The 25,677-nt window shown below is 32.5% G+C and overlaps 4 protein-coding genes and 1 long non-coding RNA gene across 8 annotated transcripts in view; 3 read left to right on the top strand and 2 right to left on the bottom strand.

The window, feature by feature from the left end:
• Window positions 1-235: 235 nt before the first annotated feature.
• LOC123685564 (serine-arginine protein 55-like) lies at window positions 236-3,911 on the top strand. The gene is made up of 8 exons (XM_045625240.1): window positions 236-396; window positions 691-884; window positions 939-1,043; window positions 1,096-1,131; window positions 1,185-1,254; window positions 3,028-3,101; window positions 3,161-3,331; window positions 3,390-3,911. Exons 1-8 carry the CDS (start codon window positions 373-375, stop codon window positions 3,568-3,570), a joined length of 855 nt encoding a protein of 284 aa, XP_045481196.1. The 5' UTR covers window positions 236-372; the 3' UTR covers window positions 3,571-3,911.
• A 289-nt stretch (window positions 3,912-4,200) lies between these two features.
• Window positions 4,201-16,212, bottom strand: LOC123685565. The gene is made up of 2 exons (XR_006748326.1): window positions 15,962-16,212; window positions 4,201-4,396 (listed from the first exon to the last, which is right to left on the bottom strand). It is a non-coding gene; the product is annotated as an uncharacterized LOC123685565 (long non-coding RNA).
• On the top strand, window positions 5,668-15,642 carry LOC123685563. Its single transcript, XM_045625239.1, has 14 exons — window positions 5,668-5,972; window positions 6,750-6,886; window positions 6,940-7,122; window positions 7,571-7,787; window positions 7,837-8,048; window positions 9,544-9,729; window positions 9,784-9,937; window positions 10,908-11,093; window positions 13,877-13,989; window positions 14,043-14,225; window positions 14,281-14,491; window positions 14,572-14,786; window positions 14,835-15,020; window positions 15,139-15,642. The coding sequence occupies exons 1-14, from the start codon at window positions 5,951-5,953 to the stop codon at window positions 15,529-15,531; spliced, it is 2,598 nt and encodes an 865-aa protein (XP_045481195.1). The 5' UTR covers window positions 5,668-5,950; the 3' UTR covers window positions 15,532-15,642.
• Window positions 16,213-17,424: 1,212 nt separating the features above from the next.
• On the top strand, window positions 17,425-23,270 carry LOC123686550 (elongator complex protein 1). 3 transcript variants are annotated; one of them, XM_045626775.1, is made up of 8 exons: window positions 17,425-17,552; window positions 18,196-18,731; window positions 18,789-19,084; window positions 19,557-21,789; window positions 21,864-22,119; window positions 22,197-22,259; window positions 22,390-22,748; window positions 22,888-23,270. In XM_045626775.1, exons 2-8 carry the CDS (start codon window positions 18,215-18,217, stop codon window positions 22,962-22,964), a joined length of 3,801 nt encoding a protein of 1,266 aa, XP_045482731.1. In that variant the 5' UTR covers window positions 17,425-17,552; window positions 18,196-18,214; the 3' UTR covers window positions 22,965-23,270. The 3 variants fall into 3 exon arrangements, with proteins under 3 accessions (XP_045482731.1, XP_045482730.1, XP_045482732.1); XM_045626774.1 differs by lacking the exon at window positions 17,425-17,552 and adding an exon at window positions 17,972-18,114; XM_045626776.1 differs by lacking the exons at window positions 17,425-17,552; window positions 22,197-22,259 and adding an exon at window positions 17,972-18,114.
• A 434-nt stretch (window positions 23,271-23,704) lies between these two features.
• LOC123686549 (calcium/calmodulin-dependent protein kinase type 1-like) overlaps window positions 23,705-25,677 on the bottom strand; it is a 5,978-nt gene continuing 4,005 nt past the window's right edge. For both annotated transcript variants that reach the window (XM_045626771.1, XM_045626772.1), the window contains one exon: window positions 23,705-25,677. This exon is cut by the window's right edge. The gene's annotated coding sequence lies outside the window, so the exon portion shown is untranslated.

The raw sequence follows: 25,677 nt of genomic DNA, 5'->3' as shown, positions 1-25,677 counted from the left end.
TCAAATTTTTCTCCACAAGAAGAAAGTGTATCCAACCCAAAAAATTCACACGTTATGTTCTTTGGTTGAAAAGATTAAAAAGCAAAATCATATTGCTATTCCTCTCCATTGATTTTTCCTTGAGAAAACCTATAAATTTCTTTTTTTGTTACCATTTAATGAAATTTAATGAAAGAAGAAGAAATATTTTTGGAATTTCTGTTCCACCCTCTATCGGATAACTTCGGAAATGTTTCATGTGCGTGTTTGATTATTGACCACTGCGCCTGCCAAGTCAATTATTTTCGATTTGCTGCCATAGTAGTACTTTATACAATAATTTTTCAAAGTTGAAGTTGTTTCTCTACTAAAATTAACCGCTATTTATGAAAAATGAGTTTCAGTTCTAAGGGAAGGGTAAGTTGATGACTTTGGAGTTATATGTAGATATAATGTTTACGTGTTACGCTTTATTCCATATTGACGATGTCGGGCTATTTCATACTTGACGCCATTGCTATATTTCACTTGAATTTTTTTTTCAAATATTTTATCTAAGAATTTATTGTCATAAAACAATTTACTATGGTCAATCCATCTGATATTTTCGGAATGTTTCGTTCTTTACTTACTATTTAATGATTCTTCAAACGTCATAACATTCGTTAAACATTTAATCACCTACATATCATATTTTCCAATAATTTTCAGAATAGCACCAGAGTGTTCGTTGGTGGTCTGACGTACAGAGTCAGAGAACGAGATTTAGAAAGATTTTTTAGGAAATACGGTCGAATTAGGGAGGTATCCATGAAAAACGGGTTCGCCTTTGTTGAATTTGAAGATCATAGGGATGCAGAAGATGCGGTCTATGAATGTAATGGCAAAGATTTGATGGGTGAAAGGTAAGAAATCATTCACCATATCGAATTATCTCATTCATACATCAATTTTTTCAGAATATCTGTAGAGAGAGCAAGGGGAACTCCTAAAGGATCAGATCAATTTAGAGGATCAGATAGGGGAAGTTTCAGAGGACCTCCTCGTGGCAGACCAAGAGATAGGTAAAATAAAGTTCTCATATGAAATATCTAATGGTTAATTTGGTTTTAATAGTTTCAGAAGGGAATCTAAAGGCAGAAATATTGACAGGTAATTGATGATTTATCTATTAAAAAATCCAAATCACCATTTGTTTTTCTTAGATATGGCCCACCAACTAGGACGGAAAACCGCTTGATTGTTGAGAATTTATCAAGTAGAGTTAGCTGGCAGGTAAATCATTGACTATTTAAAACATTTGAGCTTGATAGATAAAATTTGTGGTACTTTTTAACATTGATTGAAAGATGAACAATTTTGAGTTGTTTTGCCTCTACGCAGGGAAGTAAAAAAATGTAATTGTATTGAATAGAATGGAGTGTTTATAGATTATGCTTCAGTCACATTGCAGTGAAAAGATGTGTATATTAGATGTTGAGAGATGTATTTAATTTTTAAGTGCACTTTGAAGTATTTAAAATGTTATTTATCAGTTGAAATGATATTTGCAGGGGGCAAAATGGCATAAAATTAGCAGTGCCCTAGCCTAAAGTCCTTATTAGTATTGTTTGATTTCGAACGATCAATATGGGTTAAGTTGTGATCAAGTTGACAAACCAATGAGCAGAATTGATCTACCTTTGGGGAGCATTTACAAAGTGGTTATTCCTAGGACAGGCTTTCCTTCCATTTCGAGCGCCACACGTTATCTACAGCACAGGGAGTGCTTTCATTTTTCCAAGCACAGGCTTCAGTCCAGACACGAGTTCCAAATGTATGCAGAGCCGCCCAATTTCGTCAAATTCCAGTCTCCTGTTCCGTTCAAGACTCATTTCCATACCCCTAACTGTTGTTTAACTCGCATTTAACCGAAAATCAAACACATGTGTCAACTAAGCGTAGTCTGTGGCAATGAGAGCACCTTGGATCACGAAAAAAATCAACTTCGTCGGGGGCTTATCTAACTCTGTGGTGCATCTGAGATGAGTCGCTGATATTCAAGGTCACGCCGTTCCATTGGCTGTACCATTCACTGGTTTTTCATGTGCCACAGGTAATGCCTTAGCATGACGTCGATATTTGGCCAACGAACCTTAGCTGCATTTTTATTTTCGACTAAAGCACTAAAAGGTGAAACGGATTATTTTTTTTTATTAATTATCACATTCGTTGAGAAGTTGATTCCTATTATCTATTCACAATTTGAGGGAGTAAATGATGGGGTGGTTTATTCAGGGTGAATCTAAAAATTCCTTACTTTTATTATTTTTCATGAAGTGAAAGATTCACTCGGTTGACTAAAAGCATACAACAGAAGCACAAACCTAGCCTGTGTCATTTTAAATTTAGGCAAGCTTTTTTCTGAACCTGGCTTTGAAAAGATCAAGGTGGTGAGAATCAGATTAATATTGGATAAATAATATGGTTTAAAATCTTATTTTCATTATGTTCAAATGTCGAGTTCCAGACTCAAATAATATTATTAATAAGAACAATTCAAGAAAACTTGTGAATATTTTTGAAATTCTGATTTTACACTCTTTTTTCCAAATTGGATCATTGTTTTTAACACTTTCTTTATATATACACGCTCAATGAGTTGACAGTTTGGGGTAGTAGTCTGTTTGGATTAAAGTATTTTTTGTTCTGGGAGAATTTTCTAAGTTAATCAACCCTTCAAATTTGGTATCCAAAAAAGTTATAATTTAGCCCCAATGAAACTACTTCACAATCATTCAAATATGAGAATTATCATAAATTTTATAAAATGGATTATTTATTTTACTCATACATCGGCCAATTTTAAATTAAATGGATTATAGATATGTATTGACAGGGAAATTTTAACCATCAATTAAATAGACGGCAGGTTTTTTTTACTTTGAATTCTTTACAATATAGGGCGAATACCTCTTCTAATGAATGAAAACAATTCTTACTTTTTTGGGATTCTTGAAAATATTAGGTAAAATGAAAATAATCTTTAATTTCTGTTATTTTTCCTAGGATCTTAAAGACTTCATGAGACAAGCTGGTGAAGTAACCTATGCAGATGCCCACAAACAAAGGAAGAACGAAGGGTATGTTCAATCGGAATAGTGTATGATATATTTTTTGATTATAATGTTTTTCTTTGCAGAGTTGTGGAATTTGCTAATTTTTCTGACATGAAGAATGCTTTAGAAAAATTGCAAGATCAGGAATTCAGTGGTAGAAAAATTCATTTAATTGAAGACAAAAGGAAAAGTGGAGGTGGGCGCAAACTTTCGAAGAGCAGAAGCCGTTCTAGGACAAAATTCCGTAGATCTAGGTATTTAACATGAAAAATCTGTTTCGATTCAGGTTATCTAATTTTCAAATCATTTCAGATCTGGAAGTAGTAGAAGGTCGAGTAGGTCGAAATCAAGATCACCATCTAAAGGCAGGTCCCCCAAATCTAAAAATGGTTCAAGATCGCGATCTAGATCTCTTTCTGAAGATTCTGGAAGAGAAAATAACCATAATGACAGATCAATTAGCCGTTCACCTAAGCGGGATGAAAAAGACTAACTTTATATATATATATTTCGGTCAAATATTGAATTATTTCTTTGATGTACTTCCTGATTTTATAATAACTAAGTGGAAATGTACCATTTGGTTGAGAAGCATTATATATATAGATCGATTTATTATTCAAAATATATGGGTGTCTTTTTTTATTATTTTCAAATTAACTGATTCAAAATGAAAATTTTGACTCCTGTATTTATGAGTTATTCAAGAACTATTTCATCAATGAATTGTTCAAACTGTAAATGTTTTTTTTTAGCCCTGTTTTCGGGTCGGTATGATAAATAAATAAGTTAGGTTTCTTTGAGAAGAGGCGACAAAGAAACCTTACAGAAAAACCTCTTGAGTTTTTTTTATGTGAAAACCACATTCAACCCTTCTGTAGGAGGTTGTATTTTCGTCAAGATTTTTAATCAAGATCTTGAAATTCATGAATTTAGCAGTCAAATTCGGTTTGAAATGTTTTCAACAACCTAATTAAACAGAAATTTCAGTGATTTTTGTGGTGGGTTCATCCTAGGGGAAAAAATACTTCCTTCTAAATTTGATTAATTTACATATAAGTAAATGGGGGTGTTTATCCTTTTTTAAATTGTTTTTATTATTTAATCGATACCATTTAATATATTTTCAAAAAAGTTATTCTTGGTTTTTTTAATTGACATTTAATATGTGTATGACATAATTGATTTCGTTCACCTAAATTCCAATAACTGTTTTTATTATTGCTGAGGTCAGTGGAATGTAGTTCATTGATAATATAACCCAAATGCGATTCTTTAGAATTGCGGACATCTCTGGATGTTGTATTTCCGATTGAAATCTGAAAACCAATACACGGAACCATATTAATTAGATGAAGGTCAGGAATTCCCGCCGTGATGGAACGAGAATCAATTTGTTTAAAACAATTGTACAGGACCGTCTTTTGTGTCATTCGAAAGTCAAGTCTCAATTTTGGTGAAATTACAATCGGCTATTTCTTACAACAAAGAATATTACCCAATTATTAATTTAACATAACTTAGTCTTTTAAGAACGATATACATGGATTCAATTAAAAAAATTGTTTTTGATTTTGCAAAAAATCGAATAACTTATTGAGTGAGTGTGCTATACAGGGTGATGGCCTATTAGACGTTTATGGAAAACTAATCATAATCTTGAGCTGAAAATTTGCATATTGGGTTTGAGACAATGATCTTTCTCCATAGAATATTTTCAGACCTCTACAATTTCCGGTTATACCGGAAACAGACTACTACTTCCTCATTTCAAATGGCACACTCAGTATATTATTGCACCATTAGATATCTGTTTTGATGATAATTTCAACATTAATGAATTTGAGTTGTCCAAATTCATGATGTTCTTATGAACACCCTGTACATTTTTGGTACAAACCGCCAACAGTCTTATAATACTACGAATTTTCAGAATCGAAAAAGAAAAAAAAATTTCGAAAAAAGCTTTTTTGTCGAAAAAATCAAAGAAATGAGAGTCCTCATCGCCACCATTTTTTTCATAAGAATCCTATTTACCCATGAACCGTTGAGTTTTTATCCAAGGTTTGGCATATTGCCGAAACTGCCGTCAAAAAAGGTATCTTATGATGCAATAATATACTGGGTGTGCCACTTGAAATGAGGAAGTAGTAGTATGTTTCTGGTATAATCGGAGTTGTAGAGATGTGAAAATATTTCAGACAGAAAGATCATTGTCTCAAACTTCATATGTGCAAATTTTCAGCTCAACATTATTAGTTTGCCATAAACGTCTAATAGAGAATCACCCTGTGTATGGACCAGCATGATCTGAAATGGGGATTTTCACAAATATAATCAAATTTATTACAAACAGTTCGATAATTATTTTAGATACCGAAGTAATAATGTACTGTATAGTTACAAAATTTTGTTCATTGTTAATAACAAATGAGACAGTTCAAAGTAAATAGAACATTCGATTAATCAAAAAGTAAATAATAGAAGATGCAATTATTCATAAACAAATAATTTATTTATCGAAGCCAGCTCTGTACCTAGTTACTCATTCCCATACCGGTTCTACTTGTAGTTTAAAAATCAACAAATTGTAAGTTTTAGAAGAAATCATGGTTGATTCAAGAGGTTGTTCAAATGAAGATATTCTCATAACAGTAAATGAACTTTTGGTTGGTTTTTTTATCACTAAATGATAAGGAAATATGAAGTAAATGCGGTTGGAGAATTTGTTATTGACCGTACAGTTATATTCGTTTAATTTATTATTTACGATTCTAATCTCGAGGAAGGGGTCAAACTGATCTTTCAATCGGCAAAATCATCATTTTATTTATACGTAATCGAATAGTGACATTTAGTGGTTAGGCTTCGGAATGTTTTTCTTCCTGATATTTGGTGAGTACAGTTGATTTTTCTTAGTAAATCTCTCATCTTGTACATTTTCAACTTCAGGTTTCCTATGTTATCAAAACTATATAATAATACGTGTTTTTTTAACGGTATTCTTGCAACTACACTCAAATGAATGCTAAAAATTAATTGATTTTCGAAATTAACTATTTTAAACGGGATGGCAATCATAGTTATTTAATATTTCAATTTCTTTTGTGAACAAAATGCTTATGCTGAAACATTAATTATGTAGTAAACATTTTTTTTAAAGACTGACACTGAGACAAATTTTATATGATTTTTCTATCAATAATTGCTTAGCTAAAACTGGTTTTCCCATTGAGATTTATTGTCTTCCCGGATATTACAGTGACCCTTTCTGGCAATCAAAAAAAAGCAAGGCTTTTACTCATTTATAGAAATTATAACTACTAGAATTTTGAAAAAACAAATTCCACATATTGTATATACACAGATAAATAAATATCATGAAGTCCACACTCCTTGTTTGATTGAATTTTGTAGGTATCTTCAATCATCTTAATTACATAATTAATTCAGGATAGAAATAATATTGAACAAAAGCAGGTAGAAGTTTGTTATGGAATATTTCGAATTTACACAGTGCACTTAGTTTTATAATTGAGGTTGATAGGTGTTTAAATGCCGTTTTGACAACTATGTTGCCACAACATCGTTGTTCAAACGGCGTTAAACATGAAAAAAGATTCAGTCATAAGGAATTGGTTATAAAATTGATGAGAAGATGATTTTTTTCAGCTTATCTCGTTGCATTAAGTGTTGCTGGGAACGTGAAGCCACCAAGTATTGTAAATAATTCACTTGTAGAAGACGATGAAGAATCATACTACCCTTTTGAGAATTGGTCTGATCCTTTTGACTGGCAACTGTTGAAAGTATACCTATTCATTACCTACGTTTTCATGTGCTTGATGAAGTCTTCTTCTAGGAATTCGCTGATCCCCAATATAAAAATGTAATTATTTCCCCAATAAGTTTGAAGATTCTGCTAGGACTTCTTTATGAAGGTTCTTCTGGCTCTACAGAGAAGGAATTTCAGAATGTACTGCATTTTCCTGCAGACAAAAAGTTAGTAGGCGAAAACTTCAATCAGATCTTGGAGGCATTACGGGTATGTCCGATTCATATTGGCATTTCCTCATGAAACATAATATGACTACAAAAATTAATATACCTGGTGGCCCACAAAACAGCTGAGCTGGATATATTCGTAAAAATGGTTTTTCCGCAAACATCGAGGGGTCATCTTGTGATTGTGAATTTATGAGTGTACGATCTTCTCAGGGGTAGCAACCCCCTCAAGAATCTCAAATGGCAGTAGGGGTCAAGGGACACTAAAATTTGAAGGTTATGTAATTCTATATTCATAGCCATTTAATAGTCTTGAATTTACAATCACAATTAAGATGGCCCCCTCCAAATGAAAACTGATTTGGGCTTTTTTCTGCGAGAAATTCACACTTGACGGAAATATTCCACTGAACGGTTTTAGGTGGACCACTCTGTATATTAATTCAAATTGTTTGATTTGAATTTTTTAGTTTAACGATTATTTTTAGCCTGTTGAAAGGAAAGAATATGTTCTCAATCTTGGGACAAGAATTTTCATGGATTCCTCTATAAGCCCTCAGCCCCAATTTGCAGAAAGGGCTAAGCAAAACTACCAGACAGATATAAAACTTCTTGACTTCAACAACCGAACTACTTCCGCTTTTCACATAAATGACTGGGTGTCAAATATAACCAATAGAAAGATACCCTCTTTGGTAACTGAAGGTATTTTGGAAAATAATCATCTTCAATATGTTATAATTTGTTTTTGCAGATGAATTAGATAAAGAAATAATGCTACTTGTCAATGCCTTGTATTTCAAAGGTAGCTGGAGGCATGAATTTCCAAAAAATCGTACAGAAATTGGAGGTTTCTTCGTTTCAAAAACTGATGTTGTGGATGTGCCTTTGATGAGGACGACAGATAAATTTTTCTACTTTGAGGCGACAAACCTCGATGCCAAAATTCTCAGACTACCTTACAAGGTAAATAAGAATTTGCTGCTTTAAGCTAAGCAAAGGAAGAAAATTCGTAGATTTTGTAACGGGTGTTTTTTTTCGAGGTATATAATTTTAAGTTGGCATTACTGTTCAAGATGGCGACCGATTTAACAGCTGTCAAGTGATTTATTCTCAGTTTGGTTTGGCAATTCATCATGAATAGACTCACGCCTGGACAACGCTTGCAAATAGTGCAATTTTATTTCAAAAGTAATGGTTCTGTGCGGAATACGTATCGCGCACTACGTCCATTTTATTTTGTTTAGCGATGAAGCGCACTTCTGGTTGAATGGCTACGTCAACAAACAATACTGCCGCATTTGAAGTGAAGCTAATCCTCAAGTGTATGTCGAAACACCGTTACATCCAGAAAAACTGACTGTTTGGTGCGCTTTATGGGCTGGTGGAATCATTGGTCCGTACTTCTTCAAAAACGATGATGGCCAGAACGTTACAGTATAGAGCCATTATTACTAACTTTTTCATTCCTGAATTGAACAACCATGATGTCCAGGAGCTGTGGTTCCAACAAGACGGCGCAACATGTCACACAGCTCGTGCCACAATCGATTTATTGAAAGACACGTTTGGTGACCGCCTAATTTCACGTTTTGGACCTGTGAATTGGCCTCCAAGATCTTATGATTTATAACCGCTAGACTACTTTCTGTGGGGCTATGTAAAGTCATTGGTCTATGCGGATAAGCCACAAACCCTTGACCATTTGGAAGACAACATTTGCCGTGTTATTGCCGATATACGGCCACAAATGTTGGAAAAAGTCATCGAAAATTGGACGTCCAGATTGGACTACATCCGAGCCAGCCGTGGCGGTCATATGCCAGAAATCATATTTAAAATTTAATGTCACAAGATTATCTTGCGGATAAATAAAATTCATGTCAATCGAATAATCCATCGTTGTTTTATTGCAATTTAAAGTTCTATAGCTCTAAAAAAAAACACCCTTTACATACAGGAAGATGGATACAAAATTAATACATATATGGATTCTACAACTCTATTTATCACTCATGTTAATTTTTTGTTTAACTCATTCAATGTAATGTTTTTTTTATAGGGGGTGGCCAACTGAAAACGAACCAAGGCCATTTTGGGGGTAAAAATACCGGAAATATGTTTCACTGAAATGTTGACGCAAATGCGGAAATTGGTTCTCTTAGTTGCCCACCCCGTATGCACATACAGAGTGCTTCATTATAAACTGGACAAACATATAATAGTCGTGCAAATGACTTGGGTAGAATCTTTTTTTTTTCGGATTTCTTCACTCTTTCTGAATTGAGCATTCAAGAATACTCTGATGTGAACAAAAATTGTAACTTCAAAGATTACACATAACTGACCACACTTAATAGTATGTATGTTTGTCCAGTTCATGATGAAACACCCTATATGTTAAATACGGTTTGAAATTTTTGTAACCAAAGGTATCATTAACCATCAATATTTCTTTCAGGGCAATAAATACGCAATGTTCATTGTGCTGCCAAATTCAAAGGGTGGACTTAACAACTTATTGAAAAAAATCAACTTGAAAATCCTGAAGCAAAACTTGTACTATATGGATTACGTTCCAGTCGATGTAATTTTACCGAAATTCAGGTTCGATTTCAAAGCTAAACTCACACGAATTTTACGAGAGGTAATATAGTTTTTGTGTTTAGTGTAAAAAATCATAGTTTTGTTTGTTTTTTAGTTTGGTTTGCGACAAATGTTCCAAAACACAGCTTCTTTCCCAGGAATCGCTAAAGGAGAAACTAATAATTTAAGAATGCTACATGTTTCTGACATTTTACAGAAATCTGGAATACAGTTCGATGAGGAAGGTAGTACCGCTTTTGCAGCAACAGGTAATTACCATACAAGCCTACTCCATTGTGAGTTACGTTGCCTACTCACGCATCGGCGAACTGTCGATCGTATCGAACGACCGAACCTGCAGACAAAGATCTGAATATAGGAAGTTTGAAAAACCAAGATGAAAATCTTGGGACTGTCGATTAGATCGTCCACTCGAGCTTGTTTAGCTAACGTTCGATCCAAACTGAAGACCTCAGTCTGACGATAGCCAGAGAAAAAACTGACGATCTGCAAATCGTCAGAGTCTCTCAACTCTTCGGCTTACTCGATTTTCATGATCAGGGACAAGTTGGAGAGTGCTGTGGTGAGAGCTCTCTACTTTGCTAGTTTCCAGTCTGTGCTGGCATATGGAATTATTTTTTGGAGCAGTTCATCTGGTGCTGATGAAATTTTTCTCATTCAGAAAAGAGTGATGAGAATAATGAGTAGGTTGGGCTTTCGTGAGTCCTGTCGCGGAGTTTTCAGATCCAATGGAATCCAAACCGTCTTTGGTCTTTATATTTATCGCCTATTTATCTTTCTCAAGTTACGGAAAAGCTATTTTTGCCATATGTCAATAAAAATAATACTCGCCAAGTTCATCCCTTCCTTCTTCCTATTCGCAGTACTGCAAGGTTTGAAAGGGGATCACTTTATATGGCCATGCGTTAATTTAATTTGCTTCCTAAGCAATTACAGGTTGTTGAAGAAGGCGCATTTACAATTTTATTTTGGATTGTGAACCTTATTCAGTTGATGAGTTTATTTCATTTTGTAGAAAATAAGCTCTTTTATGACTTGTCTCTATTTTATTCGTTTGCATTGATTTTGATGTTGTGAATAATTTTTGAGATCAATAAATATTATTGTTATTGTTAATCGACAGTTCACCGGTACGCGACTAGGCAGGAGGCACTGGAAGGCCATAAAATATAGTATTTCCTAGTATTTATCCATATCACAAGAATTATATTTCTCTAGATGTGCAAGTAATCAACAAGTTTGGAGAAGTGGACAATGTTTTCAACGCCACTCATCCCTTCATGTTCTTCATTGAAGAACAAACGAGGGGAACAATTCTCTTCGCTGGAAAAGTAGAGAACCCCCTACACTTGGAGACTATAGCCAGCAGAGGAGGTGTTTCAGAAAGTGAAGAACCAAAAAAAGGTGAGGAAAAAGACAAGGTAACACCTGTGTTGGTTGAAAATGTTCCTGAAAGTGCATCTAGTGTACCAAAAACAAAAGTGACTTTCACTGGACGAGGTTTTCAACTAACAACAACATAGGTATTTTTTTCGCGTATGTTGGTCATCCATGTACTAATAACTGTTTCCTGAGAATAGATGAATAGATTGTATAAAGAATATAATAAATAATTTTCTTACATAAAAATCATTTTATTTATATTATAATTGCTTTTTAGAATTATTCAGTGAAACGTCTTTTCATTTAATTTTTTTTTATTATTTCAGTCGATTCTACGTACAAAAATAGTGGGGGTTACTTAAGCAAACCCTATACCTAAAATGAGTAATTTAAGAGTTATCGAGGAAGAACTTTAAATGAGGAAAAACCGTCTGTGACTTCCGGAAAATACAGAAAGAAACTTAAATTCGATGTTTGGGTAACTAAATTTTACATTTGATGAATTACAATTAATTTTTCGTTGGGATTGTTGAGAAATTCATAAACCAATACATTTTTCAATTACGAAAAATTCATTACAATTCTCGAAATGTCAAATTTAGTTAAGGAAACATCGAATTTTAGTTTCTTTCTGTGTTTTCCGGAAGTCGAAGACTACTCCACATAGTCATAAATTGAGATTTTCCTCGATAACTCTTAAAGTATTCATTTTAGGTATAGGGTTTGCTTAAGTAACCCCCGCTATTTTGTACGCAGAATCGAAGAAATAATAAAAAATATTGGTTCTAATTTGAAAATCTTGAGTTTTGATGAATTTGAGTTGACCAAGTTCATGATCTTCTAATAAACACCCTATACATTTTTGGTCCAAACCGCAAACAGTCTTATAATACTACGTATTTGCAGAATCCAAAAAGAAAAAAAAATTCTTAAAAAGCTTTTTCTGTCGAAATATTCAAAAAATGCGAGTCCTCATCGCCACCATTTTTTCAAAAGAATCCCATGAACCGTTGAGTTTTTACCCAAGTTATGGCATATTGCCGAAATTTTCATCAAAAAAGCTATCTAATGATGCAATAATATACTGGGTGTGTAATTTGAAATGAGGAAGTAGTAATCTGTTTCTGGTATAACCGGAAATTGTATAGATCTGAGAATATTTTAGGGAGAAAGATCATTGTCTCAAACCCTAATATGCAATAATTTTCAGCTCAGAATTATGATTAGTTTTCTATAAACATCTAATAGGCCATCGCGGTGAATCACCCTGTATTTGAATCGGAAATCACATATACGAGGTGAAAGACAATCCAATTGAAATAGGAAACATTATAATCCAGAAGATTATACTATAAAGACAAACTGACAAGTCACTTTGCTTTGAACACTTATCCACTCCAAGAAAATTTCACCTATTGATCTCTTAATACCATTCTCACGATAGTTTCACTAATTTGTAACTGTTATTAACTAAATTTCAGCTAGGTCGGACAGGATTTTTTTTAATTAGTAGAAAACAAAATGTAGCATTCCGTTCGAAAGTTATCGTGTATATCGCGGACGGCCAGAATCGATTTCGACCACGAATTCTTCACTGAGTTGAGATCATTCTCGGCACAAAATTCTAATTTTACAGACATTCGGGTCAAATAATGATAGCCCATTGTTCCATTTGGAACAAAATCTTGATGAAGAATGGCTTTCAACGATCATAAGTAAGTGAAATTTGGTAATCAATATGAAGAAAAAAATCATCACGACGAAGCCACGTATTTTCTCTGAAGTCGATTCAACTGCAGAATAAAATTCGTAATAATCCCTGTTAAAATCATTCACCTAAAGCCTTCTCAAAAAATTTTTTTGGTCTTATTTAAATCGTCTTCTTTTTAAAATCTCCTATAGAAAATCTTCATCTTGACCTCGAAGTACCCGTTTTTTGTGGTGTAGTCTCGGATATTGTGGCCAGTCAGTGTGGGAATACCACCACACCAGAACGATAATATGATTCAGATGAAGAATACAAGGTCGTCATAATACAGAAACAAAACATTTTCCTGCAAGTCAGTCCATCTTAAAGTCATCCGGCCAACAAGTTGGATCTTATCATCGAAAAGTTGTTTTGGTTGTGATCGACTCGAAATTTTTGCCTTTGGCAAAACTAGCTTGAAATGAAACAATTCCTATTGTTATTATTTATTTCAGGTAATGTTTATTGTACTCCACTTGTTGTTTCTGTCAGGTTATATTCGGAATATTGTTTTTGAAAAATGTCGTCAACAAAATTTTCTCGATATATTTTGTTATTATATTCCAACTAACGGATATAAAACTAAAATTAGCTTTCTTTCATCTCATTCGTCATATTTACCTACTAATATTTTTATGCTTAATTATATATTCTAATATAAACATAAAGTTAATATGAACTTCTTGATAACTCGTTGACCTTTAAACTTACGATGCTAAATGGATATTAATATGCATATTGCAAACATATAAATTACAAATGAATTGAGAGGAAAATTTTAAGTTATTCCACACCTGCAGCACGGTATTCCAATTGTTGTCTGAATTGTAGATAATTTCATCTGCAAAAAAATTTTTAAGTCCTGTTCGAAAAAACCTGAACACGATCCTTGTTTTGTTTTTTTTTAATTTTTCAAATCCTACATTCTTGCTTATTCTCCAAAAAACTTCAGTTAACCGTTCTGATTTTAAAATAACCAAATTTTTATCCGATTTCGATCAATCGATACCTACAAATATAAAATTTTGCGAAAAATTCTATGTATTTTTTTTTTCAGTTCTGAATAGCATTCCATCTCAAGGACAAGACCTTAGTTTAGAACCGACAGATTCCAGTGCGACCAGTACAATCATAAAAAGATTCAATTTTTTCGACTTGGAACTATTGAAGGTTGTCCAGAATAATAAAAATTTAAACGTTCTTCCTACATAATATTTTTTTAGGAGTTCAGTGATTTAGAGGAAAATGTTTTTGTGTCACCGGCAAGCATAAAGACCACACTTTCCATGATACTTGAGGGTGCCAAGGGAAAATGTGCTCAAGAAATTGGAAATGCACTCAGAATTGCTGACATCGATCATGCAGAGATCAGAAAACAACTGGACAGGCTACTCAAAGACCTCAATGTAATAATTTATATCCATGTTTCAACCCTGAAACTGAACATTCTTAATATTTCAGGAAAATACAGCAAGCAACAAACTCACCACGGCAAACGCAGTATTCATATCTAATAAATTGAAAATTTTGTCAGATTACCAAATGAAAATAGCTCAACATTACAATGCCATCATCAAACCTGTCAACTTCTCGAATCCATCCAAAGCTGCAGATGAAATAAACCAATGGGTGAATAATGCCACTGAAGGAAACATTCCAACAATTATCGGAGGTAAAAAAAGTTTGCGTTCTATTACCTAAATTTTTTTAAATATTTTGTCATTATTGACTAAATAATGCCCTTTTTTTTAGATAACCTATTTGAAGAGTCAACATTAGTGATTGCAAATGCTTTATATTTCAAAGGGAAGTGGAAGAAAGCTTTCGAATCTGAACAAACTGCAATGAAATGCTTCAATGTTGCAAATTCAGGATGTAAATTCGTACCAATGATGAGAAAAGCAGATACCTTGAACTATAACTTGATACCGGATCTAGATGCCCATGCTGTAGATATACCATACGAGGTAACACTTTCACTTTAATTTTCAGCAATATTTACTTTTTTTTTTTAGAATGACAAGTACTCCATGCTCCTTTTGATACCATCTTTAGGAACAAATATTAGAATTCTAACAAGGGACATGCAACATGCACACTTTGAGAATATTGTAGATTCTCTTAAGCCAACTGAAGTTATTTTGGAGATGCCTAAGTTTGAAATTGAAAGCGAACTCAATTTGATTGACTATTTAAAACCAGTAAGATACATTCACAATATCAAAAAATTCAAATTAAACCCATAAAAGTTAACTTGAAAGAATTTTATATTTCTACAGCTCTGTTGGAAATCACTCAATAATTTCATGCAATTTACAGCTAAAAATCAGAGCAATTTTTGGACCCATGGCTAATCTGACAGGTATCGTCAATTCCAATGTGAGGATAGGAAATATAGTTCACAAAGCCAAGGTACAAGTGACAGAAGAAGGAACAAAAGCTGCAGCTGCAACAACAGCTATGGTGATTCCTCTAATGGGCGACACCTCCTTGAAATTATCTGCTGATAAGCCCTTTATATTCTTCATTTATCAAAAAGAATCAAAGAATATAATATTTGAAGGAATAGTTCATGATCCAAAATTTTCGGATAATGTACCTCAACGAGAAGCAAATGAAGCGAAAACTTTCAAATCAGTTCCCATCTTCAGAAGTCGAAATACATGGGATCCATCAAAGTCTAGAAAGACTGTTCGTTATTCATATCGATGAAGATTCATTTATAGATCTGAATATCGAAGGTAGCCCTAAAGTATATTTTATATTGGTTCTTATTTTTTTGATGTTTGTACAATGAATTAATAAATCTACATTTCTACATAACTAACAACTATTTGTTATGCATAACCTACAAAAAGATATTCAAATTCTTCGGATATAATTTACAATTAAATAAAATTAATTCAATCAATTATTATTGAGTTAGAGAATTTTGATAAGATTTGTCAGAATAACGTAAATTTGTGATGTTTAGAAAGAGATTCGAAAATATGCTGAAAAGTTGAAAGGTTAGCGGCTGTCAGCTCTAGAGGAATAATTTAAGTAAAATTTTTAATAAGTTTTTTAAATTGCATTCACATCAGATTCATATAAAAAAAAACCGTTTAAAAAGTTACTTAGTGATATTTATCTCGATAATTACCTTTCAGAATCGATCTTCGATAAGCAACTGGTAATAAATGTAAATAAGTTCTTTTTGCCTCATTCAAAATAACACAGTCCTTCAAATCCATATCATGTGTAATGATGTTTATCTACTTATCTATGATGATGTTAATTTGCATCTACTGCACTTTACTGCCACACACTACAAGTCATTGTTACTACCTTAGACCTAATATCAAATAATGATATTGAATATATGTTATATAAGGTTTATGATGAAACTTTAGAACATTGATTAATCTATCTATATTCTAAGAATGAAACCGAACAATTGAGAATTTGTAATCATACTATTTGAATTCGATAATATTTTATTCTATGTTTATTTCAAGGCATTTTGTTCTGCCCCAGGGTTCTTATTATATATCCTATAATAATATAATACATAATAATGTATATATATCCTATAATAAGAAACCCGCGGTTCTGCCCTTTGGTGGATACCACAGAACACTATACCAAAGGGATAACAAAGGGCAGAACAAAATGCCTTGAAATGATTCCTCAAAAATCGAATTACTTCGAAATTGGGGCCTTTTTTAGAAGAAAACTGATTGCAGATTTTGTATTAGGCGTAATCAAATGCTTCTTCAAGATTTCGAATTAGGCATCGATTCTTACCAGAAAAGTTTCATTTGAAGCACATATTTGTTTTACAAATTCGGAATATCCCAGTTTTTGGAAAAACCTAGGGAGAAACAAGCATCAAGTTTGAATTCAGCAAGAAAAATTGTTCAAGATATCAAATTTTGTAGGTGATTCGAAGAAAAATATTTTTTTCGCCGAAATTCCTTCCACGAAAATCGAACTAACTCCGTTTTGGGGCTTCTGGGGGGGAACTGATTGCAAATACGAATTCAGCATGAAGAATTTTTCATAACATCAAATTTTGAAGTCGATCTGAACCTGAAACAAAAAGTTTTTTCGGTGAAAAAATTGACCGCTCAAATTAGAACATTTTATGATAGTTTTAGATAGTTTAGAGATCGTAGATACCGACTTCGGCATCGATTTTTATCAAAAAAAAATTTCTACACCACACAGTTTACACACAACCGTTTTGGGGCAAGCATACCCATTTTACAAGCCTCAGAAATTGGTCACCAGGGGGCAAAGCAAATTTCGAATTAATTTTTTTCAAAAATTGTATTATTATTATATCGCTATATACTCCGCCAGAAATGAAAAGAAAATAGAATATTTTATACTATTTAATAAATGATCTCTGAAATTTGAAATAAAATTATTTCAGCGGACTCTTCCATAAGTCATAGAACTCGATTAGTCAAATGGAATAATTTCAACTTTCTTATCCGCATGCGCAAAAATTCGAATATCTAATATTAATTCACATTTGGCATTAATGAATAAAAATGTTTTCTTTTTGTTCATTTCAAAATAGAAAAGTTCAACTCAAAAAACGGAAGTCATAGATATTGATTTCCTCCATTTCAATAGTCGCCTTTGCCATTATATGCGTTTTATGCATCACAGAATAATTATTCAGCGTTTAATTTGGATTCTCGTGTTGATTGTGCTTGGGTTCTTGGATTCTATTCGAATTTCTGGTGAGTTTTACTGTATTTATCATGAAATTAATCGGTGTATACTGAAAAATTCGGAAATCAGGTTTTCTCCCATAATAGATATAATAATAAGCACTATTTCTTAACAAATGTATCTATCCAATGCATTGAAAACTAACAACCAAGAACATTGCAAGAAGTAATTTTGAAATCCGCTACCATCTAATTAGACTGTTTCTCTTTTCTATTCGTAAAATCCAGAATCAAATTGAAAAGTTTCCATTACCAAATATACAAAGTTATTTTCATTCTCTGATTTAGATTAATGTTCATTATTGATGCAACGGCCATATTGTTCATATGGAGTTTCAACATATTCCTCAGAAATTCAAAGTTTTTCCCTTTTTCAATATTTATAATATCTTGGATGCAACAAGTATCAATTTGAATTTCGCGATAATATTCACGCATGCGTTCTTGTTATAAACATGCTTGTGTTAACCTACAAAAGATGTTAAAATGTTTTGAAGAATACAAGTTCATTCCTTTTAAATATATATCTATTGATGACTTTCCAATATTTTTATATTGAATATACATAGTTGTAGGTGCAAGTGGTTCAAATATCATTAGCTTTTCATCTTGGTTTTCGTTGATATAAATTCATGTAAATATTTTTTTTTAGCAATTTGAATTATATTGCAATGAATAATCTGAAGCATTTGAAAGTTAGATGTTTGCCTGTAAATGACATCAAAGGGCAAATAATACATATTTCTCTTGGAAGTGATAAGAAGAGAAAAGAAATATACTATCTCCATAATGGTAGTCTCAATCATGTCGATTTGGGAAAGCAAGAAGAATGTACCATCTGCACCGAAATCCATGATGTGATTCGTGCAGAATACATGCCTGGACATAATAAGATATCCATTTCTGCTAAGCGTAATATATTCATAATAGACTGTGAAACCTTAGAATTCTATAAACGTGACTTCGAAAATATTCTCCAGACTGGTTGGAACAGTGGCTTTGATAATTTTGCTATTTTATTTGAAAGTGGAGAGTTAACAACTTATATATTTGATGCTAGATGTGAATTAATAGACAATGCTAAAGGAAATATTAATGCTGCAGTTCCACTACAGCTATCTGTTGGATGGGGATCTCAAAAAACTCAATTTCAAGGTCCTTCATTACCAGAGGAAAGAAATACCAGTGGTGCGTATAAAACCTAAAATTGTTTCTGGTAGTATTTATATTAATGTATTTTTCCAGAAATACATATGATTCCAACTGACAATGAAAAACCTGTTATTTCTTGGAGAGGAAATGGCGATGAGTTTGTAGTAACCTATCTAGAAGATAATGCCAGGGTATTCAAGGTTTTTGATGCTTCCTGCTCTCCAAAAGCTAAAGCAGAATCTTTGAAAGGACTTCTATATGGTCCTGTTGCATGGAAACCACAAGGCAATATTATTGCTGCAGCAATGTTCTGTAAAGGAAAGAACCGCATTGGACTTTTTGAGAGAAATGGGCTTTTCAGAATGCATTTTCACTTAGTGGATATAAATGTAAGTTTTTTAATTTATTTGATATGTAATATATTCACAGATTATCACTAAAATTGAGTTCAAAACCATTTCAGAAATATGTTTTGGTTTAAGATATAATTTCAGTAAAAAATCATATATAGCTATCAATATTAGTACGTTTATGGATTTTCATATTGTACTGGTCAGTCTGATTGATTCCTTTGAAGTATTTCATGCAGGTTGAAAGTGTATTTGAGTTTTCTGTATTCTTAAACCAATATTGAAACTTTTCTTTTAAATTAAAATATGAATCATTCATTCAATTCACCTTTAAAAAATCTAGTGAATTATTTACTAGAAACAAAGTGCAAATGTCAAACTATCATTGATGTAAATAGTAATCTTCCTCCTACAATTTTGAAAGAGAACCAATTATAGATTGGTTGCGTATATGTTAATTTACCAAAAATGTTGCGTAATAGGAACACTAACTAAATCCATACTGTTACAGTATCCAATCTCTTTTTTGTCGTGGAGCTTATGTGGAAAAGTGTTACTCGTAGTTCAAGAAGATGATAAAGGTAACTCTCATGTTTGCCTCTATGTAACATGTAATATGAAATGGTTCCTCAAACAACACTTGCTGTTCAGCAAGAATAATCCTTTGGGTACATTAACTTGGGTACCAACTGATCCGCAGTGCCTTGAACTTGTAGCAATTACTGGAAACGAAGTTCTGCAATATAAGTATAAATTTCAATTTGATGTAGACAGTCAGAGTAACATAATCGTTGCTATAAATGGAAAATCATTACGTATCCATGGATTCTCGAAGTCTGTGGACCCATCTCCTAGTTGCACATCGATAGTTTCTCTCAACACTGCAGCAAATATGATTGCTTTCCATCCCAACAAACATCTTTTAGTAGCTATCGATTCCACAAATAATCTCTATTGTTTCAATGTGAAGGGAATCGAGCTGGACTTGATCTTTCAGTCGTGCTTAGGAACTCAAGCATTCCCTTTGAAAGTAAACCACTTGTTCTGGAAAGAGGAAAATCCTTGTGTTCTTGTGGAGAATCCATCTGAATATTGTACCATTTTATATGAGTTCAATTTGGAAACCAAACAGTTTTTGAAAGTACAACAGTTCGATGTTACACAGTTTCCTATCGAACAAATCTATGCTGTAGACAATATAGTTGTTAAGCATGATGTAAAATATAGAACCATACATAGAGTTACAGAAACTCCTGTTACCTCGTTAAATATAACTTATCCTTTTGAAGTGGTGGCTCTCAAGTACGAAAGTGAAATATTCTCGCTTGTTTTGAATCCTAATCAAGATCTTTTCATCGAGGATGAACTTGTTTGCCGAGGAATAACGTCAATGCTTGTTCACAATGATTACTTGTTACTTACTGACAATACTTCCTTGTATACACTGAAACTAAACCGTCAAACCATGGATACCTTAGCAGTTGAAGGCCTATCAGAATTTTATACAAGACCTCTCAACGAATTAGCATATTTAGTATGTATGTTGGGAGAGACATCTAAAATATTACTTCATACACCACGAGGCAACTTGGAAATTATTTCCTGTCGTCCTATGCAAATAAGAACTATCGAAGAACTGTTATCGAAAGGCGAATGGGGGGATGCAATCAAAATTATGAGACTAGAAAGGATCAATTGGAACCTGTTAATTGATTTGGATGCTGATAGGTTTTATGCTAATCTATCTAAGATAGTTGCAGAGAGCGATTCCCAGCATATCCTTAATGCAATGGTAGCCGAAGTTGATGATGAAAATTGCTTAACAACAGTTTACAAAAATGCTATTGATATAATTCCTTATACGTCTATGAATAAGAGACGTGATTTTCTGGCAAAACTCAGTGATTACTTGGATAAAAGTGGATCATTTGTAAACTATCTACCAACAGTAGTAAAAGTCTGCTTAGATCAGCAAAATGTCCAAAAGGCGATGACTTACATGTCATTTCTCATGAAATCTGCTGGAAAACAGCATCGTAAAGCCGAACAAGCTATAGCTCTGATGAGAATGCTGGTTGAGGCTGGGGATTTGTTTAAAGCTGCACTTTTCACTTATGATATAGATTTGGCAGAATATGTTGCTCAAAGATGTCAATTAAACCCACAAGAAGTAGGACCAATTCTTGAGGAATTGAGAAAGTTAGATAACTTTGAAAGGAGAATCTCCATACATCTAAGATACCAGAACTGGGATATTGCTGTCACATACATGCTCAACAGAGATCAGAAGGACAAAGACTATATTTTACAATTCATACGCGAACATGATGTTGCTAAAGCAGCTTATATGGAAGCCATTAAGATCAAGGAATTGGACTTCATGGAGGATATCGCACAACTTTATGTCCAGAAACTCATACAGAAGAGACATCATAACGAAGCTGCCATTATTTTAGTGAAATATCTACTCTTCGATGAGGCCATTCAGCAGTTTAAGTATGCCCTTGATTATAAAAAGTGCATTGAATACATACCGCTTACCACTCTGTCGGAAGACAGTAAAAGACAGCTCTTCACCGAACTTGCCGAGAAATTGATTGTTGTACAAAGGGTTCAAGACGCAGCAATAATTTATGAAACTCAACTTGAAGATTATACAACGGCTGTCAAAACTCTGACTGATGGTGCACTGTTTACAGATGCTCTTAGAATTGCTAAGGAACGATATTTGAGTAACTTGATTGGTAAGTGAATGAATTTTTCATAAATAAATAGAAAATTTGACCTCAATATATTTTACAATATAATACATTTTCAGACATATATATCCTGCCAAAAATGTTCAATATGGTACAGAAAATCAGAGATATCGTTGAAGATACCATTATAAAATTCAAAAAAGGCCTAGAGCGTTTGAGTAAACTTCGTAATAAGAAGAAGTTTGAGTTTGACAAGTTGATGAAACGTAATAATGTAGGTGGGGTATTACTTACCGAGTCACTGGCTTTCAGACGTAAAAGAACTGATGGACCAGAAAAGACTACAAACCAAGATTTTGACTTGCAGTCAGTTGTGTAAGTATTCGAAAAGGTTTTAAATTTCTTTCATTGTTTTTATCCGCATTCACTAATATTCTGTTGATTACCATCAGATCTGATGAAGATGATCAGCCGTTTTACACTGATTCTGATTCAGAATCACTAGTTACGGTCAGGTGAGTCCCCTTTCCCAATAGCATTTCCACATCCATGTCCTATTCTAATTCGTTTTTTGTTTACAGGTTCAGACTGGGAAAAGTTTGTTTCTATTGTAAATATTGAGTTTTAATAAAATTTATTTTACAGGTCTCATCGATCTTCAAGATCTACCTCTTCATCAAGTACAACAGTTACTCAAAAACAAGTACGTAAGATGGAGAAACAGAGGCAGGATACAACTGAAGGCAGTAAACTTGAAGACATAGCATTAATGCGAGAATTGCATATAATGATCACGTTGATATTCAAATTTGGCCCAGAAGCTAAAGAATTATTCCTCAGATTGATCGAGTATAGCATAATGGATTTAGATACTCTGCATCAGCATCACCAAAAACTTTATGCTCTTCAAGTTCTCATGAGAGATGAAGTTCATAATATTTGGGATGAAGAGTTCAGGTCAAGCTCAACATTGAATTACATCAATGAGAATTATTTCTACATGGGTAAGTAGAGTTGAAGATTGTTTCTGAATGGCTTTTTCTCTAATTTTGTGGAAAATTCTTTCATTCTGTCATAACAATGGTTCGTTTGAATTTTGAACCTGTGAAAGCTTTTTGAACACTTATTTTTTTTTTTTTTCAGATGAACAATATCGTGTCATCCCACCAGAAGTTGAAAACCCAGGGTTGTCTTGGGCACTTGAAATATTCAAACAATAATTCATATTTGTTGAATATTTTCATTCATTGTTCTTTTTTTTTTTTAATTTTGAACTACAGCCCCAATGATTTTTAGGACACGAATAATGTCCTTTAAATGAATTGGATAAGTTTTTGTTTAAAATATTTGGACCACCCTTACATGAAATCATGTATTTTTGAAAGTCCCAATATTTCTGTTTCCCCTTGAGGAAATATGAAATGAGATTATATTCTTCTATTTATTGTTCACCATTGTTTTTCCATCCTGTTCTTTTGTAAAGTTTATCAATGTTCAATCGTTTCAATAAAAAGATGAAATGTAAATCTAGTTTGATTAATCTTCATTATCAAATACTTGTTATAAAAATATGTTTAATTATCTCTTGAAAGTGGAAGCAATTTGATTTGTAAGAACTGTCAATTTTAAGGTCAAAAATAGAAATAATTCATTTAGTCTGATTTGTAAGGTGACTTTTCAGAAATTATTTTCTCCAAAAATTTCTAGATCCACTAATTAAACTAAATTGAGTCCTATTCAATTAGGTCTATTATTCTGTCTTGAGTAAGTTATTTGTTCAAATATTAGCTGGACAATTCAGTGGTAGTTTCAAGAATCTTGTCATAAGTGTCATCTATTATTAAGGGGTGTCTTATTAATATTACTAATATTTCGATATTGGTAATTTTATTTGTACACTCCTTGACTTCTAAAGCACAATTGACCAGAGTTCTGACAGTCATTGGATTGAAGCACCATACAACTTTAAAACTTCTATATTAAAACCCATTTTTAACAATGAAAATTAAAAAATATATTAATTCATCTTGAACAAAATATTTTTAACAGTAATTAAAGTATCTGAACACTGCATATCATGTTATAGATCACCTTCAAAAATCCTCTTAAATCTAATTAAATTATAATTAGGCAACTAAGTTAATAACAAAATAAAATCAGATCCATAAACCAAAAGTAAAAATTACAGAAATACTACAATGCGTTATATCGTGTCATGTATTTGAGCCATTGAAATGGCTATAGCAATGTTCAACTCGATGTATATATTTATTTTTTTACTGTACAATGAAGAAATGCTTTATTACATATAAAGCAGAAGATGGTCTACTCTTAAACATCACTGGATAATCATGAAAGGAATAATGAAGTGTTATTGTTTTCATTGGACAGATTGAAAATCTTAGTTTTTTATACAATATAAAAACCTTTAAATTTTTTTACATTCGAGAAAGAACAAAAATTGAAGCCGAACATATTACAGAATTGTAACAATAGTACAATCGATGCAAATTGACTTTAAAATTTCCCTTGTTTTTATATTTTATCATTTCTGTGTATAAATTTGACTTTAATCAAATAATGATCACAAAGGACTGTAGGAGAAATCTGCGTTAAATAGCATTCAAAGCTACATTGCTTAATTCAATACATCATATGAAATATACTACCTCTAGAAAAGTGCCATAGGTACAAGCTAGCATAAAATTTATTGGTACAAAAGATTATTTGGCACTTTGATGAAGAAATGAGTTGACAGCATAGGCTATGAAAGAAGAAAACTAGTATTTAGATTAACTTCCATATTTAGCACCATTGAAAACATCTCTATTATGCTCAAGCATATTTCAATAAGATGATTTCTATAAATCCTTGAAACAAAATTAGTGAGCCATAGGCAAACATTTCACGAACATTCAAGCCTAAGGAAATATTCTTAAAAAATAGTTTTTTTTTGAATAATTACCAAAGCAGATTTCATACCCAGTCATCCTTCTTTGGAAAAATACATCTGATGTAATTTACTTGAAATAAAATTAAGTAGTATTTTTACTAACAATAACATTAAATTTATTGTATTTGAATAAAACATGTAATCAATTAAGTGTTAAATACATATATATTCTAAGGACAGGTTGGAGAGAAAAAAAATATCACATGCGAGTATTACTTAGTACGATCATAATCAAATTCTTCATTACGTCTGAGGACGGATTCTTCTGTTATGACTTGAAAAGGCCAGATCATAGGCCTAAATTATTTTTAAACAAATTGAAAGAAATATGAAGTTGATCATGATCGCACACTTGAAGGAATTTAATTTCTTTTGAATTCAATATTTCAAAATTACTTGTGTATTCTTTATGATAAATTATAGAATTCAGAAATAATTCCAGAATTAACGTCTTCAAATATTGTTAGTCCCTATCTGTTTGGAATAAGTTATTGCAGCTGTATTAAGTTCATAGAGAGACATGTTGTCAAGCATTGGTTTCGAATTGGAATGCATTATTCTTCCTTGTCCCATGGAAATTGAACGAGTTTATGATAAAACAAAAATAGTCGAACGATTTGGTCACTAGAATTCTTCATCTCGTTTTTTTTTATGGAGTGAGATCCTTCGCAATTTTTAAAATACTTTTTTCATTTTAAACTGAAAAATTTTGGAATGATTTCGTACAAGAATCACCTTCAATATTTCCGAGTGATATATTCGAGAAACTCAATAGGGAATGCAATTTAAAAATGCATGTGCCTGAACACTCAACCCGCTTGTTACATAGATTCGACACTTACAATGACATTTAAGTCTGGATTAGTAATTAATAGAATATGATATCTAAGTAGATTAACGTCATTTTTAACTATCTACAAAAATATATATACAATATATTTTGTGCCAATAAGCTAAAAACTTACATTTTAACCAAAACA

The sequence above is a fragment of the Harmonia axyridis genome, chromosome X (genome assembly GCF_914767665.1).
Source record: "Harmonia axyridis chromosome X, icHarAxyr1.1, whole genome shotgun sequence".
In the NCBI taxonomy this organism is placed as follows: Eukaryota; Metazoa; Arthropoda; class Insecta; order Coleoptera; family Coccinellidae; genus Harmonia; species Harmonia axyridis.
This window is presented reverse-complemented; position numbering and strand designations above follow the sequence as displayed.

Excerpts from the sequence above, each read along its gene's own strand:
- LOC123685564 (XM_045625240.1), top strand. The coding sequence starts at position 373 with ATGAGTTTCAGTTCTAAGGGAAGG. Across the intron at positions 885-938 it reads AAAGATTTGATGGGTGAAAG|AATATCTGTAGAGAGAGCAA; the intron begins GTAAGAAATCAT and ends CAATTTTTTCAG. Across the intron at positions 3,332-3,389 it reads ACAAAATTCCGTAGATCTAG|ATCTGGAAGTAGTAGAAGGT; the intron begins GTATTTAACATG and ends AAATCATTTCAG.
- LOC123686550 (XM_045626775.1), top strand. The coding sequence starts at position 18,215 with ATGAATAATCTGAAGCATTTGAAAGTTAGATGTTTGCCTGTAAATGAC. Across the intron at positions 18,732-18,788 it reads AGAGGAAAGAAATACCAGTG|AAATACATATGATTCCAACT; the intron begins GTGCGTATAAAA and ends GTATTTTTCCAG. Across the intron at positions 19,085-19,556 it reads TTCACTTAGTGGATATAAAT|TATCCAATCTCTTTTTTGTC; the intron begins GTAAGTTTTTTA and ends ATACTGTTACAG.
- LOC123685563 (XM_045625239.1), top strand. The coding sequence starts at position 5,951 with ATGTTTTTCTTCCTGATATTTG. Across the intron at positions 5,973-6,749 it reads GTTTTTCTTCCTGATATTTG|CTTATCTCGTTGCATTAAGT; the intron begins GTGAGTACAGTT and ends GATTTTTTTCAG. Across the intron at positions 7,788-7,836 it reads ACCCTCTTTGGTAACTGAAG|ATGAATTAGATAAAGAAATA; the intron begins GTATTTTGGAAA and ends TTGTTTTTGCAG.